Raw genomic sequence first — 15,234 nt, 5'->3', positions numbered from 1 at the left:
AAGAATAAAAAATAGGACTGGGAGTGATGGCACACACTTGTAATCCCAGTGTTTGGGAGGCTGAGACAGGAGGATCATGGTTTGTGAGGCCCTTTGCAACTCAGCAAGATCCTGTTTCAAAATAAAGAATACAAAATAGGGCTGAAGGTGTAGCTATGAGGTAGAATGCCCCTGGGTTCCATCCCCAGTAACACACACACACACACACACACACACACACACACACACACAGGTAAAAAGGCTGGGGGGTATAGCTCAGAGATAGAATGTCCCTGAGTTCAATTCTCGGTGCCAAGAACAACAAAAGAGAGAGAGTTCAGAGCGCTGTAGACAGGCGCCAGCTCTCCAGCCTTTCTGGAGCAGTTGAAAGCACGGACAGTGTCATCCAGAACTGTCCTCCGGCATCCCTCCCCTTCTCCTCTACCTTCCGCCAGCATCCCTGCTGTTGCCTGGAGTCTGCCATTCCTCCTCGCCCCACAGACACCTTCATCTGTGGATCCAGAGCTTGGGGAGGGGCAGGGAAGATGGAGCCAGAGCTCTGCCACCTTCCTCTCCAGGTCGCATTGTCCGCGGTCCAGCTGGCTTCAGGGTGCAGCCTCTGGGGTCCTACCATCTTCTCATTCTCCTGGGATTTGCCCCCGAGTGACTAATCATGTCCAGTAACCCGACCAGCGACGCGCTCTGGCAGGGCCTTTTCTGACTGGGTGGGTTTTTGAATGATCCCATTTCCCCTCTGGTCTCTTACAAGCATCTGAGAGCACCGCCTGCAGAGGAATGTGGACGTATGCCCAACCATCAGCCCCCTTTTGCTGTGTGAATGGATGCTCCTCCCATTTGGCTTTTCCCCAAAATGACCAACACAGGTCACGTGTCATGCTAAAACGGGAAGAAGGCATCCACAGTGAGTGAAGCCTGGGGGGCCGGGAAGCGTGCAGAGGCCAGTCCATCCTGCAGCTGGACAGGAGCGGGACCAGGAGGGCACGGTGCCGTTACCTGGTGCCAATGACTTCTCCTGGGCCCTGCTGCTCTGCATGGAAAGAATTCATGCAAAAAGTGTGAGCAGAGGAAGGTAAGAGGTTCATTTGGAGATGTGAGGGTGGTGTAGGGAAGACGGTGCTCATCAAGAGAGGGCTGCCCTCCGGGGAAAAGTGACTGCCACAGGCCGCTCCCGGGAGTTGCACAGGGCCTGGAGTTTTCCACGTGGTGAGCCTCCTGTTCCCTCCGAACAGCTCCTTCCTCTGCGCTGCCTTCTCCCCTTCCCGGGGAGGGTCTAAGTGAGCCCTGGGGTTGGCCTTCTGATGTCCCGACCTACCCTACCCGCTCCCTCACTCCACAGGCTCACCACACGGCTGCTTTGCGCAAACCGATTTGTTTTCTCGCTGTCACGAAGTACAGTCAAGTTTAGTGAAATTTTCTAGCCACCGTGGTGACGCACACCTGTAATCCTAGTACTTGGGCAGCTGAGACAGGAGGGTCACAGGTGTTTTTTTTTTTTTTGGAACTAGGGATCAAAACCTGGGGCATTCTACCTCTGAGCTAAGCCCTCAGCCCTATTTGGTAGGAGTCTCACTATGTGCCAAGGCTGTCTTTGAACCTGCAACCCTCCTGTCTCACCCTCTCAAGTACTGGGATTAGAGGTGTGCGCCTGCGGATCACAGGTTTCAGGCCAGCCTCTGCAACTTAGTGAGGCCCTGTTTCAAAATAAATAACAAAATAGGGCTGGAGGTGTAGCTCAGAGGCAGAATGCCCTAGTAGCACAAAACCAACCGACCAACTAATCCAGCCAAACATGAAGAGAAAGTTACTGCACCTCTTCCTACGACTTAGGTCAGCAGCCTAAACATGGTGCAGCCTGCGGTTCTTATAAGCTTGGTGGTTGGTGGACCCCCAATAAGTACAAGTGAGGGCTGGGCATGGTGGCACACGCCTGCAACCCCAGTCTTTGGGAGGCTGAGGCAGGAGGATTGCAAATTCAAAGTCAGCCTGGGCAACTTAGGCCTTGTTTCAAAATAAAAAGAACAGGGGAGCCAAGCATGGTGGTACATGCCTGTGGTCCCAGTCTTTGGGAGGCAGAGGCAGGAGGATGGCAGATTCAAGGAAAGCCTCAAGCAACTTAGAAGCTCAGCGATTTAGTGAAACCCGTGGCAACTTGGCAAGACCCTGTTTCCAAATAAACAATAAGGCTGGGGTAGCTCAGAGGTAGAACACCTAGTGTACTCAAGGGGGACAAAAGAGTTGAGGTAGGGAAATACTTAGAGCCGGGGACAGAGAACCAAGTTCAAGTCCAGCCATCAGCCCTGAGGGCCTGCTGAAGGCCAGCCAGGGACAGGGCAAGTCAGCCAAAGTCCTTTTATTCAGGAGGCCAGTCTGGTTCAAGAGGAAGGAAATGACCCCTGGGAGAAGGAATAGAAATGGGAGAATGAGCTGGAGCCCCCAGCCAGCCCGCCCGAGGCCAGCACCCGCCCTGGCCATCCCTGGTCAGCAGGAGCCCTGGCCTGAATGCCGGGGTGAGAGCGGAAGAGACGGGTGTGTTCCTGGGGTGCAAGGACTGGAGAGATGCAGGGCACTGCCAGCTCACACTTCCGGGTCCTCCTGGGTCCACTGCTGTGCCCTTCGTTACCAAGTCAGCAAAGACTCTGGAGGTCTGCTCATAGCCAGGAATCCACCGAGGAGGGCAGCTCCCCAGGCCTGCTGGCTGGGAAGGGCTAATTACCCCCATAGGAACCAGGGGCATGTTGATTTGAGTCTGCGGAAAGCCACAGCTCCTGTGGTTTCTACAAAAACACAAAATAAACATCCTTTCCCCCTTCCCAGTAGCCCAACCCCCGCTACCTGGTGTTTGTGACGCCAGCAGAGTCTGGGTGGGACAAGGGCAGGCCTGCTCAGCCTCCTGCCTGCTCTACCCCAGGAGGAGAGGGTGGCAGGGAATCCCACTCCCAAGGCCACCTCTGGAGAGACTCTTCTGTTGTGTGAGCTGCACGTGTGCTTGCACTTTCCCCGCCGCAGGCACTCCACCCTTACCACCTCCCTGCGGCTGGGGCTGCTCGCGGCCTAACTGCACACGAGGAAATGGAGGCTCAGTGAACCCGCCTGGGCAGTGCTGGGCTCACATGGGACCATGTGGAGGTGCATGTGGAGTCACCAGGCTCACTGCATCAGGTGCCTTCAGCAAGGACCATCAGCTCGCCTCACCCCAGGAGCCCAGCCTCAAGGGCAGCCTGGGGTGAAAGCTCAGCAGGCGCCAGGAAGTGGGCTCTTTTACCTGCTCCAGCCCACAGCGGGGACAGCTCAGAATGCTTCCAAAGAAGCCCTGGTCCCCCTCCCCACAACTGATGCCACTGGTCTAAGGCTGTCTGTCCATCAGTGCTCACTGGAATCCCTGAGTATTCGGAGCCCGGTTAGAACTGCTGACATCACATGTGATAGATTCCTCATCATTAGGAGAATGAAATGGGATTGAAAATGGGTCCAAGTCACTCAAGCCCTTCGACACAGCTGTGATCTACACAGCCAGAAATGGTCTGGAACGCAGTCTGGATCTTCTAGGAAACGCTGTCCCTCCGGGAAGTACCTGAGGCCGGGCTTGGGAGGCGGAGACAGGAGGGTCGCGCTGGCTTAAGAGACCCTGTTTCCAAATAAAATATAAAATAGGTCTGGGAGTGTAGCCCGGAAGTAGAAGGGTTCCATCCCCAGTGCCACCAAAAAAAAAAAAAAAAAAAAAAAGTACCTGAGGTTTGTGAGAGGCCTCGGGGCAGCCAGAGCAGGGTCCAGCTCTGGTCTGCAAACGGGGAAGGGAGAGCACAATTCGGTGGGCTCTCAGGTTAGTGCAAAGAAGCCGGCGGCCCCTCGCCGAGCCGGGCCCCGGGCCGCAGCTCAGGGCCCTGACCAACAGCAGCGCCTCTCCCCCCTGCCCGAGGGCCTGCGGCGGCGGCCGGCACACCTCCGGTCTTCTCCGGGCACCCCGGCTCAGCGCCGGGGAGCGGGCCTCCACAGCGCCCAACCGGCCTCGAGCCCGCCGGCCCGCCGCCGCCCAGCACCGCCGCCGTCCTCCAGCCGCGGCTCTGCCGACACCCCGGCCGCCCGTCTTCCAGGCTCCGGCGTGGGGCGGCGTCCGGGCCTGCGCTCGCGAGGCCGCCCACAGCACGCCGGCCGTCCGTGGGGCAGGCCTCGCTCCGGGCCCCGAGGACCGAGGTGTCCGGCCCGGCCGGGGCCACGCGCGCCCTCCCCGCCGCTCGCGTGCGGCGAAGCCCGCCCTCCGTGGCCGCGCCGGGCCGGGGTGCGCTCGCGGGCGCGGAGGGCGCATGCGCGGGCGCCGGCGGCGTTTCCCGGCGACCCCGAGGCCGGCGCGTGCACGCGAGGCTCCCCGGGCGCGCGGACTGCGCGGGAGCGCGCGGGGCGCATGCGCAGCGGCAGGCGGCGGCGCCAGCCGAGCTGGGAGATGGCGGCGGCGGCGGCGGCGGCGCCCAGAGTGTGAGCACCGCCCGGGAGCCGCCGGCCCGGGCGCAGCGCGACCCCGACCCCGCCCGCCTGCCCGCCATGGGCAACGAGGCCAGCCTGGAGGGCGGCGCCGGTGACGGGCCGCTGCCGCCCGGAGCCCCCGGCCCCGGCCCCGGAGCGGGGAAGCCGCCTTCAGCACCAGGCGGCGGCGGACAGCTCCCCGCGGCGGGCGCGGCGCGGGCCGGCGTGGGAGCGCCGATCTCGGGCCCCGGCCCCGGCCCCGGCCCCGGCCCCGGCCCCGGCAGGTGAGCACGCGTCAGGGCACCCGGGGGCGGGAGCTGCGACCCCGGGCCCGGCCCGGCCGGACCCCCAACGCCTAGGGGCAGCGCGGTTCGTGGTTCGGCTGCACTTTGAGCCCCGTCCGATTGGCGTGAGCCGGGTGGTCGCCGGGAGCGGCCTGGCGTTTCCAGCCACCGCAGCTGGGCGAGGCAGGATGGCGAGCCCGGGGTCAACAGGGGCCTGCGGACTGCTACTCCGTCATGATCCCCCAATTCTCTTCCCCCTCACGCCGGCCCAGCCGCCCAGGAGGGGCTTATGTAACCTTAGCCTGGTCCCTCCGCACAGGGGAGCGATGGGATGGAAACCATCCTCCCCGGCTGCCAATGTCTGCGTGTGTCCATTGTGTTGGGCCAAGGAAAGCATAATGGGAGTGGCTGTCAGGGAGGATAAGTGTCACTGGGAGGAACGGAGAGATGTGGAAATAGTTGAACCATGAATTCGGTCTTAGGCTTTCCTTGGGCATTTAGTGGCTGTGATCATCTTTGGGGAAAGGAAAATTGCCCACTGGACATCCACAGGGCCAACGATACTAATAGGGTCATGTGCCTTTGCCAAGGTTTAGTGAAATACTTTCAGGTGAAGCCAAAATGCGATTGAAGCATCTAGCACCAGATATCTTCTTGTTCCCTAACGATTTAAATTTCCATCTCGAGCCAGTGGAAAAGCGGAAAGCCACTTGGAATACTTTAAACAGAATGTATCTGATAAAATACTGCGAGAACAGCTTGTTTAAAATGTTTTCCAACCCGTGATCTGCAGAAACAATCAAGTTGCAGTGAATGCAGTGGAGGGGAATGCCAATGTGTAAGTCGGTAGACTGCAAACTCGGGAAAACTACCCACGCCATGACAGGAGAGAATGAGAGGTATTATTTTTACACCAGATAGTCTTGGGGAGTAGCACCCCCACCCAGGGGGATTTCCAGCTCCATATGAGGCTGCCGATGTATCTTATTTTGATTTTTCTGCGTGAGACCACACAAATTCGGAGGGAGCACATATTTTTCCCTTCTTCAGCTGCTGAACTGTGCCTCTCGTGTTTATTTCCTGAGAAATAAACATTTCTTAGACAACTGTAGTGATGAAGGTCTCTTAGTAGCCTGAAACCTGTCGCAAACCAAGGCGTCCATGAGCACCTCTTTCAGAGGCGGACCTGTCCATTCTGCCTCAGCTCTTCCAGCACCGCAGTGGGCTAGCACATGGCTCAGCGCTGCGAACATGCCCAGCGGGCTGCATGCTGAGCTGCTCTTGGGGTTTTAGCTGGAGGGAGACGCACCAGGTCGCAGTGCTTTTCTCCAAGGGAAAGCTTCTGCAGCCGAATGGAAAAACACCTTGCAATTGGGAGCTGTCTGGATAGGGAATTTCTCACTTCTCTCTTGGAATACAAACAGAATGCTCTGCTTATAGTTTATCAGATGTTGCAGAGCCAAGCATTTGAAAATTTGGAAAGACTTGGGCGCAGAGAGGAGGGAGGCTAGTGTGTACTGCTCGTATTCCTTCTTACTGTTGCCTGTCTACTCCATCTATGCATCCTGCTGCAGCGAAGACCCACGAACTGCTGTGGGTGCGGGAGCCATGGGCTCCCGCTGGATCCAGCAGTCACGCAGCCTCTCACCTGGCTGTGGCAGGCTCAGACGTGGCCTGAGATGCTGAGCTCCTGCGATTATCAGGCTCAGGAGGTGCACTGAGTCTTTTTCACCAAAGCCCAGGACTTGAGACCCTTAGGAGGTGGGATTTACTTTTCCAGCTGATATTTGGCTTATCACAGCACCTCAGCTGAGCAGACAGCTGCGAGATCTGTCTCTCCCTCAGCATCAGAACGGCTTCTACTTCCTCTCACCAGAGCGGCTCCGGTACCTGATACCAAATTTAGCATGTTCTGTTCTGAGATGCCGCTGAACAGATTGGCCCACTGATGGAGGAAAAGCCCTGTGGTATGTGCCCCTGGGCACCCTGGAAAGAGCACTGGCACAGGGACATGTTTGTTTCCAGCAACACTGTGAGTTTTGGAAGAGTCAGAATCCTCAAGGAGATGGGGAGAGGGCCTTAGTAAAGGGACGATCACTTGCTCACCCAGAGGGAATGGAGCTGAGATTCACATTACCTCTTGTCACCCCAGGCTGGATTAGTCTTCTCATCCTCACATGCAGCTGACGTGGGCTCTGTGAGGGGGTGGCTCCAGCATGCAGCTAAAAGGCCCGACTTGACTCCCCGACTTGACTCCCCGGAGGAGCAGTGCCGCCACGCCCCTGGAGTGGCCTCTGAGCCCGTGGGGGCCACAGGGGGCTTTGGGCGCGGGGGAGCTGAAGGAAGGGCTTCCGGTCGGGTCTCGGGTCACTACGTACAGCCACAGGGGCCGCGCCCTTCCCTAGGCACGCCAGGGAGAGCAGGCCGCAGCGGCCTCAGGGTGAAGCTGCATGGCCAGCGGGCTGCGCCTCTCAGAGGAGGGGCCTCTTGCTGTCCTCATTCTTCTGTTCACTTCCTACAGGAGAGGTGCTGAGTGCACAGTGGGGCACTCGGTGATGGCACACTGTATTCATGGCACACTGCCGAGCAGTACCCCAAGGAGCACCTTTTTAGGATTGTTCACAAAGGAGCCCGCTAGACCAATAGCAGCCTGTGTAGTCCACACCAGTCCTGTGAGCTTCAATGTTTTGACATTTAGAAACTGATATCCAGTCAATTGGCTAAAGCACATTTACCAGATATCAAGAGAGCAAGCACTGAGCTGGGAGGGGAGGTGCATGCCATAGGCCCAGCACTTGGGAGGCTGAGACAGGAGGATGGCAGGTTTGAGGCTAGCCTCAGCAATTTAGAAAGAAGCTGGGTGTGGTGGCACATGTTGTAATCCCAGTACCTGAGAGTGAGACAGGAGGATTGCAGGTTTGTGGCCAGCCCCAGCAGCTTAGTGAGACCCTGATTCAAAAAAGGGAAAAGGCAGGCATGGTGCCGCACGCTTGTAATCCCCGCGCTTGGGAGGCAGACAGGAGGATCGCGCAGGTTCGAAGCCAGCCGCGCACGCTGGCTTAGGAGACCCTGTTTCCAAATAAAAATGTAAAGATAGGTCTGGGAGTGTAGCCCGGAGGTGGAAGGGCTTCCAGGAACCCCAGTGCCACAAAAAAAAAAAAAAAAAAAAAAGAAAGAAAGAACAGGCTAGGAGTATGGCTCAGAGGTGGAATGCCCTGGGCTCCATCCCCAGTACAAAAAAAGAAAAGAAAAGGCAAACGCTGGGCTTGGATTCATGGGCGAGGGGCACCTGGTCCCTCGCGGTCCTAGTGAGTCTCGTGGTCGGCTTGGTCAGGTTTTCCACCCCACCCCAGATACTGGAGTTACGGGGGAGTGCCGCCAAACCCTGGAAAAGCCCAGGTGAGGCTCTGGAGCTGAGTGCCAGAGGTGTCAGAAAGGCAGTGCTCGCAGGGGAGCGGCAGGTGGGAACCCTGCGGAGGAGCCGCCTGCAGGAGAGGGAGGCATCCTGGAAAGGTGCCCTTAGGAGGGAGCCGGCTGAGGGTGCTGTAGAGGCAGGAATGCTGAGCAGTGAGGCCGAGGCAGGGCAGGGGAAGAGCTGGGCAAAGCCAGGTGAGCTGCCCTCACCCCCATTCACATAGGTGGCATCACAGTGCTCCTTCCCATCTGTCCTGGGGACGTCTGAGCCAAAGGCAGCTGGGCACGAGAACCCAGCCGTGTGCTGGGAGGTGGTGAGGCTGCTCCGAGAACCACACGTAGAGGACCTTTCTCAAATGGACTTGTCAGGCTTGGCAACGTGTCGCCAGCCTGTGAGCCCAGCATATTGGGAGGCTGAGACAGAAGGATTGCAAGTTTGAGGTCAGTCTGAGCAATTCAGTGAGACCATATCTCAAAAAATAGGACTGAAGGTGTGGTTCAGAGGTAGAATGCCCCTGGATTTATTTTTTATAAGGTTATTTTATTTTATATTATTTATTTTTATGGTACTAGGGGGTTTCTACCTCTGGGCTATACTCCACATACATACATACATACATACATACATACATACAATTTGAAAACAGGGTCTCACTAAGTTGCCGAGAGCCTCACTCAGTAGCTGAGGCTGGCTTTGAACTTGTGTGATCCTCCTGTCTCAGCCTCCCAAGTGCTGGAATTACAAGCGCGCGCCACCACGCCCGGCTCGAATGCCCCTGGATTTATCCCCACTACCAAAATAAGTAAATAAATGAATAAAGCATGCATGAATAAATAAAGAGAGTGGGGATGTAGCTCAGTGTCTGAATACCCCTGGGTTCGATCCCCAGTACTACAAATAGAAAAAAGAAAGGATTTGTCAAGCAGAGTGGTTTTGGTCTAGGATTAGCCAGATCTATTATAGCAGCTAACAGTCAGGTTGTAGACAAATCTGCGATGAATTTGTAAAGATAAAATGGAAGGAAACAGTTGCCGGGTTTGGAATAATGGTTTATCACAGGTCTTGTTTGGCCCAGTGGCTGGGTGCTCAGGGAGGGCAGGCCATGAACTGTGCGCTCAAGTGACTTCACGTCGGAATGGTGATGATGTTACAGTATCAGTGCCAGGGGCAACCATTTGTGAATTGTTTTGCGCTCTCCCTCTCATTCCCTCGCTCACTCCCTCTCTCTCTTTCTTGTGGCATGGGGGTGGAGCCCAGGGCCTCACGCATGCTGGGCAAGCCTCACCTCTGAGTTGCATCCCAGGCCAACGATCCCTTCTTAAGCGCAGCAAATATTCAGCCATGTTTCTGTTTTCTGGTTGTCTGGTGAGTATTATTTTCACAGATGTTTGAATTGTAATACATTTGTCCGATACGTCTCTCTGTTTCTTTCTTTCTTTCTTTTCTTTTCTTGCGGGTCTGGGGATGGAACCCAGGGGCATTTGACCCCCGAGCTTCACCCTCTGCCCTATTTTTTATTCTTTATTTGAAGCAGGGTCTCACAAAGTTGCGGAGGGCCTCACTAAGTAGCTGAGGCTGTCCGCGAACCGCGATCCTCCAGGCTCGGCCTCCAGAATGCTGGGATCACAAGCGTGCCCACCACGCCCGGCTCTCTGTTTCTTTAAGTGTAGATTCCCTCTTTTGCTTCTCTTGAAATTCATTAGAGAGCCTTGCTGTTTGTCCTGCAGAGTCTCACATTCTGGGCGATGGTGATCACACCCACGCGCCGTGTAAAGTATTCCTGTGCTTTATGTTGTTTTGCAAAATGGGAATTATATTTAGACACTACTAGATTCACTTATTATTATTATTATTTGTTAATATGGGGATTGAGCCCCTGGGCATTCTACCTCTGAGCTATACTCTCAGCTCTATTTTGTCTTTTTAAATTTTGAAACAGGGTCTCACTAAGTTGCTGAAGCTGTTTTTTTTTTTTTTTTCTTTTGAGGGTCTGGGGGTGAAACCCAGGGGCACTCGACCTCCAAGCTACACCCCCTGCTCTATTTTTTATTCTTTATTTTGAAACCGGGTCTCACTGAGTTGCAGAGGGCCTCACTAAGCAGCTGAGGCTGTCTGCGAACCGCGCTCCTCCGGTCTCAGCCCCCGAGTGCTGGGATGACAAGCGTGCCCACCGCGCCGGCTCTGGAGCTGTTCTTGAACCTGAGAGCTCCTCCTGTCTCAGGCTCACAAGGACTGGGATTACAGCGTGCACCACCACAGTTGCTGTTGTTGTTATCATTTGTTATGGTACTCAGGGTTATGACCAGGGCCTCACATACTAGGCAATGCTCTGCCACCAAGCTAGATCCCCAGCCCACATTTCATTCTTTTGGCCAAGAAATCCTACTTTTTTTTTTTTTTTTTGATGCTAGAAATTGAACCCAAGGACATTCTACTTCCAAGCTAGAAATTTTTTGAAAAGGGTCTTGTTAAGTTGCTGAGGGTTTTGCTAAATTGCTGTGTTTGGCCTTGAACCTTGATCTTCTTGTCTCACCCTCCCCAAAATATACCAGGCCAGAAATTCTACCTTTTTTTTTTTTGTACTGAGGATTGAACCCAGGGACATTCTACCTCTGAGCTATTATATTTATATTTTACATATATATATATATATATATATATATATATATATATATAGTGGTACTGAGGGTGGAACCCAGGGCCTCTTCTACCTCTGGGCTATACTCCCAGACCTGTTTTATACTTTATTTGGAAACAGGGTCTCACTAAGTTGCTGAGAGCCTCACTAAGTAGCTGAGGCTGGCTTTGAACCTGTACAATCTTCCTGTCTCAGCCTCCCAAGTGCGGGGATTACAAGCGTGCACCACCATACCCGGCACATTTTTTTTCTTTTGAAACAGGGTTTCACTAAGTTGTGGAGGACCTCATTAAATTGCTGAGGCTGGCCGTGAACCTGTGATCTTCCTGTTTCCACCTCCTACATACTAGGATTACAAGCCTGTGCAACCACGCCTGGCTGAAATTCTACCCTTTCACATTATTATTAGTATTAGTAGTAGTATTAGTAGTAGTAGTAGTACTGTGGATTAAACCCAAAGGCATTCTACCCCTGAACTATACCCCTAGTCCTGTTTTTAATTTTTTATTTTGAAACAGGATGTTGCTATGTTGTTGGGAGTCTCACACTTGCTGAGGCTGTCCTTGAACCTGTGATTCTCCTGTCTCAGCCTCCCAAGTGCTGGATTACAGGTGACCACCACGCCTGGCTTGAAATTCTACCTTTTTTTTGTTGTTGTTGTTGCAGTACTGGGATTGAACCCAGGGGCATTCTACCTCCAAGTGACACTCCTAGCCCGATGTTTTTATTCTTTATTTTGAAACAGGGTCTCACTAAGTTGCAGAGGGCTTCACTAAGTAGCTGAGGCTAGCTTTGAACCTGCAATCCTGCTGTATCAGTCTCCCAAGTACTGGGGTTATAAGTGTGTGTCACCATGCCCAGCTTAACAAGACCCTGTTTCAAAGTAAAAAATGAAAAGGGCCGAGGGTGTAGCTTGGAGGTAGAATGCCCCTGGGTTCAATCACCAGTACCGAGAAAGAGAGAGAGACTGAGAGATTGAGAGATTGAGAGAGAGAGAGAGAGGAGAGAGGAGAGAGGGAATGTGTGAGGGCTTCAACATGGCTAAGCTAGGAGGTCACTAAAATAGTAGATCCAGGCTTTGGACTAATTTGGGAACCAAGAACAATGCACTGGGTCACTTTTCTGTTCCTTTTCTAAAGTTTATCTTCCTTTTAAGTTGGTTTGGTTCTGAATTTAAGAAAGCAAAACTTTCCACCCAACAAAAAGAAAAATAAAAGAAAGCATTAAAAAAAAATGTTTAAAGCCGGGGGTGGTGGCACATGCTTGTAATCCCCGAGCTTGGGAGGCTGAGCCAGCCTCAGCTACATAGTGAGGCTCTCAGCAACTGAGTGAGACTTGTTTCCAAGTAAAATATAAAAAAAAATTAGGTCTGGGAGTATAGCTCAGAGGTAGAAGGCCCCTGGGTTCCATCTCCAGTACCACACACACACACACACACACACACACACACACACACACCAAAAAAAAAAAAAAAAAAAAAAAAAAAAAAAAAAATTTAGCCGGGCATGGTGGTGCACGCTTGTAGTCCCAGCATTCAGGAGGTGGAGACTGGAGGATTGCGGTTCGCGGACAACCCCAACTACTTAGTGAGGCCCTCCACAACTCAGTGAGACCCTGTTTCAAAAATAAAAAAGCAAAAACTAGGGCTGGGGGTGTAGCTTGGAGGTAGAATGCCCCTGAGTTCAATCCCTGGAACCACACACACAAAAAGTTTAAGCCAGGCATAGTGGCGCATACCTGTAATTCCAGTACTTGGGAAGTTGAGACAGAAGGATTGGCAGGTTTGAGGCCAGCCTCAGCCATTTAGTGAGGCCAACAGCAACTTAGTGAGAAGCTGTTCCAAAATAAAAAAAATAGGGCTGGAGATGGAGCTCAGAGGTAGAACACCCCTTGCCGGGCGTGGTGGCGCACGCTTGTAATCCCCGCGTTTGGGAGGCAGAGACAGGAGGATCGCGCAGGTTCGAAGCCAGCCACGCTGACGTAAGAGACCCTGTTTCCAAATAAAAATATAAAAATAGATCTGGGGGTGTAGTCCAGAGATAGAAGGGCTTCCAGGAACCCCAGTGCCACCAAAAAAAAAAAGAGGTAGAACACCCTGGGTTTTATATCCAGTACCCCCCACACACACAAAGAAAGAAAGAAAGAAAGAAAGAAAGAAAGAAAGAAAAGAAAAGGAAAAGGAAAGAAAAGGAAAAAAGAAAAAGAAAAAAAATCCAGTACTTGGGAGGCTGAGACAGAAGGATTGGCAGATTTGAAGCCAGCCTTAGCAATTTAGCAAGACTTAGCAACTTAGCAAGACCCTTTTTCAAAGTAAAGAGTGCTGGGGGGATAACTCAGACAGAGTAGAATGCCCCATGTTCAGTTCCCAGCCCCCTAGCCCCCGTAGAAAGGCTGATATTGCGCCGGGTGTGGTGGGCACGCTTGTCATCCCCGCGCTGGGGAGGCAGAGACAGGAGGATCGCGCAGGTTCGAAGCCAGCCGCGCGCACTGGCTTAGGAGACTCTGTTTCCAAATAAAAATGTAAAATAGGTCTGGGAGTGTAGCCCGGAGGTAGAAGGGCTTCCAGGACCCCCATACCACCAAAAAATTAAAAAAAGAAGAGAAAAGAAAAGAAAAAGAGGAAAGGCTGATATTGGTTATAGTAGAATGCCTTTAGGTTCAATCCCTAGTACCAAAGGGGAGGGGAGGAAGGGAGGGTTAGGGTTAGGAAGGAAGGTGGGCAGGCGGGACAAGCCTTCCAGCCGTGTATGTGAGCAAGAGGCTGTCAGGACAGAGGTTGGGGCTTCCAGAAGCCCTTCCTTTCTCCCTGGCCTTGCCCTTCTGAGCAGCTCCCTCTTGTTAGCAAGGGGTGGGAGTGGGGATCTGGCGGCCGGGCTGCCTGTGGAGGTGGACCATCAGGTGCCTGTTCATCACAGACGCTCCCTGCAGGCGCTCCCTGCCAGCCTCACCGGACCCCGACCTGGCCGAGCTTGGCCTTCCTGCCCAGTGCCTGGTTTTTCCATGATGGAAGGGTGGCTGAGCCCGTGTGCCCACAGCAACACGGGCGAACCTTGGGGTGTGAGGACTTCCTGGGGCATGTCACGTGTGTGGCTGCTGAATTCACAGGACTTGCGCACGCTCCTCTCTTGCAGGGCCTCTGCCATCTCTGTTCTGAGTGGTGGAAGTGGCCAGCGTTGGGGAATGAATGGGGACTTCTGGTGTCCTACCCTCTGGGTCCCTCCTGGCAGACTGGCCCCCAGCATTCTCCACTCGTCTTCCACCTGGGCTGCAGTGGGCATGCGCCCCAACTCCTCTGTGCTGTGCCTCGGGGCTCGGATGCTGGCAGGGCAGCTCCGGGCCCTCCTTAGGAGACCTTAGCTCTAGCAGAGACTCGCATCTCTGTCCCCATGTCTTTCTAATAGGAAGCCACATGGAGGCGCCTAGGAAGCCTCTAGACCACCCTGGAATCCAGACTGCCTGGAGAGGCCTGCTGCCCCTGAGTGGGTGCCACAGTGGGGTTCAGAGGTGAAGAAGAGAGGCTCCTGGGGGCAATTGAGGGGCAGCTTCTGGGCCAGCGCCAGGATTGGGGAGACTGGAGGCCCTTGAACGTCTCTAGGAGCTCCTCAGGGATCAACTCTGCTCCTTCTGGCATTGTCCCCTGTCTCCAGAGGAGCCAGAGCTGCCCAGGGCCGCTGGCTCAGGAGGGAGCTGAGCCTCCCAAGAGAGTGGGAGAATCATTAAGGTGTGTGGGTGCTTTAGATGAAAGGGAAGATAAGGGAATGTTCTGCTAGTCACACCATTACAGTACTGAACTTGGACAGGTGAGAAGGATTACCTGTGATTTATGTATTTATTCATTTTTGTGTTACTGAGGATGGAACCCAGGGGCTTTCTTCCTCTGGGCTACACAGCCCTTTTTCTTTATTTATTTTGAAACAGGGTCTCACTAAGTTGCAGAGGGCCTAAGTAACTGAGGCTGTCCACAAACCCGCAATCCTCCTGTCTCAGCCTCCCAAGTACTGAGAGTATAAGCGTGCACCAATGTGCTCACTTATCTTTGTGTGGGTGAAACACACTTGGAATTTATACTAGCAATTTTTCCTTTTTTTTTTTTTTGTCCTGGGGATTGAACCAGGGACATTCTACCTTTGAGACACATCCCAGCCCTATTTTTATTTTTGTTTGAAACAGGGTCATGCTAGGTTGCTGAGTTTCACGACTTGCTAAGGTTGTCTTTGGACCTGCGATCCTCCTGTCTTAGCCTCCTTTGTACTGGGTCGCAGGCGTCCACCGCCCGCCTGGCTGCTGGGGAGGTTTGAAAGTGAGGCCCTTGGCTGAGCCCGCCCCTGGCTTGCAGGGGAGGGTGGAGGGGAGCCATGCCCCCACCGCAACCTCCCCCTGTGCCCCCCCCCCCCGTCTCTCAGAGGTAAGGGAAAAGAGCGCGTGATTTAAAGGGTTGT

The 15,234-nt window shown here is 53.9% G+C and overlaps 1 protein-coding gene across 1 annotated transcript in view; it reads left to right on the top strand.

Moving 5' to 3' along the window:
- Positions 1–4,419: 4,419 nt before the first annotated feature.
- Positions 4,420–15,234, top strand: part of BSN (bassoon presynaptic cytomatrix protein) — a gene marked incomplete at its 3' end in the record, with an annotated part of 80,226 nt that continues 69,411 nt past the window's right edge. Inside the window, exon 1 of the mRNA XM_080695459.1 lies at positions 4,420–4,742. Within this exon, the coding sequence (XP_080551585.1) occupies positions 4,537–4,742 (206 nt within the window). The 5' untranslated portion in view covers positions 4,420–4,536. The remainder of the gene's footprint in view (positions 4,743–15,234) is intronic.

This window comes from Muscardinus avellanarius (genome assembly GCF_963383645.1).
Source record: "Muscardinus avellanarius genome assembly, chromosome: 5".
Lineage (NCBI taxonomy): Eukaryota > Metazoa > Chordata > Mammalia > Rodentia > Gliridae > Muscardinus > Muscardinus avellanarius.
The sequence above is the reverse complement of the archived record's forward strand: the minus strand, read 5'-3'. Positions and strand labels throughout refer to the sequence as shown.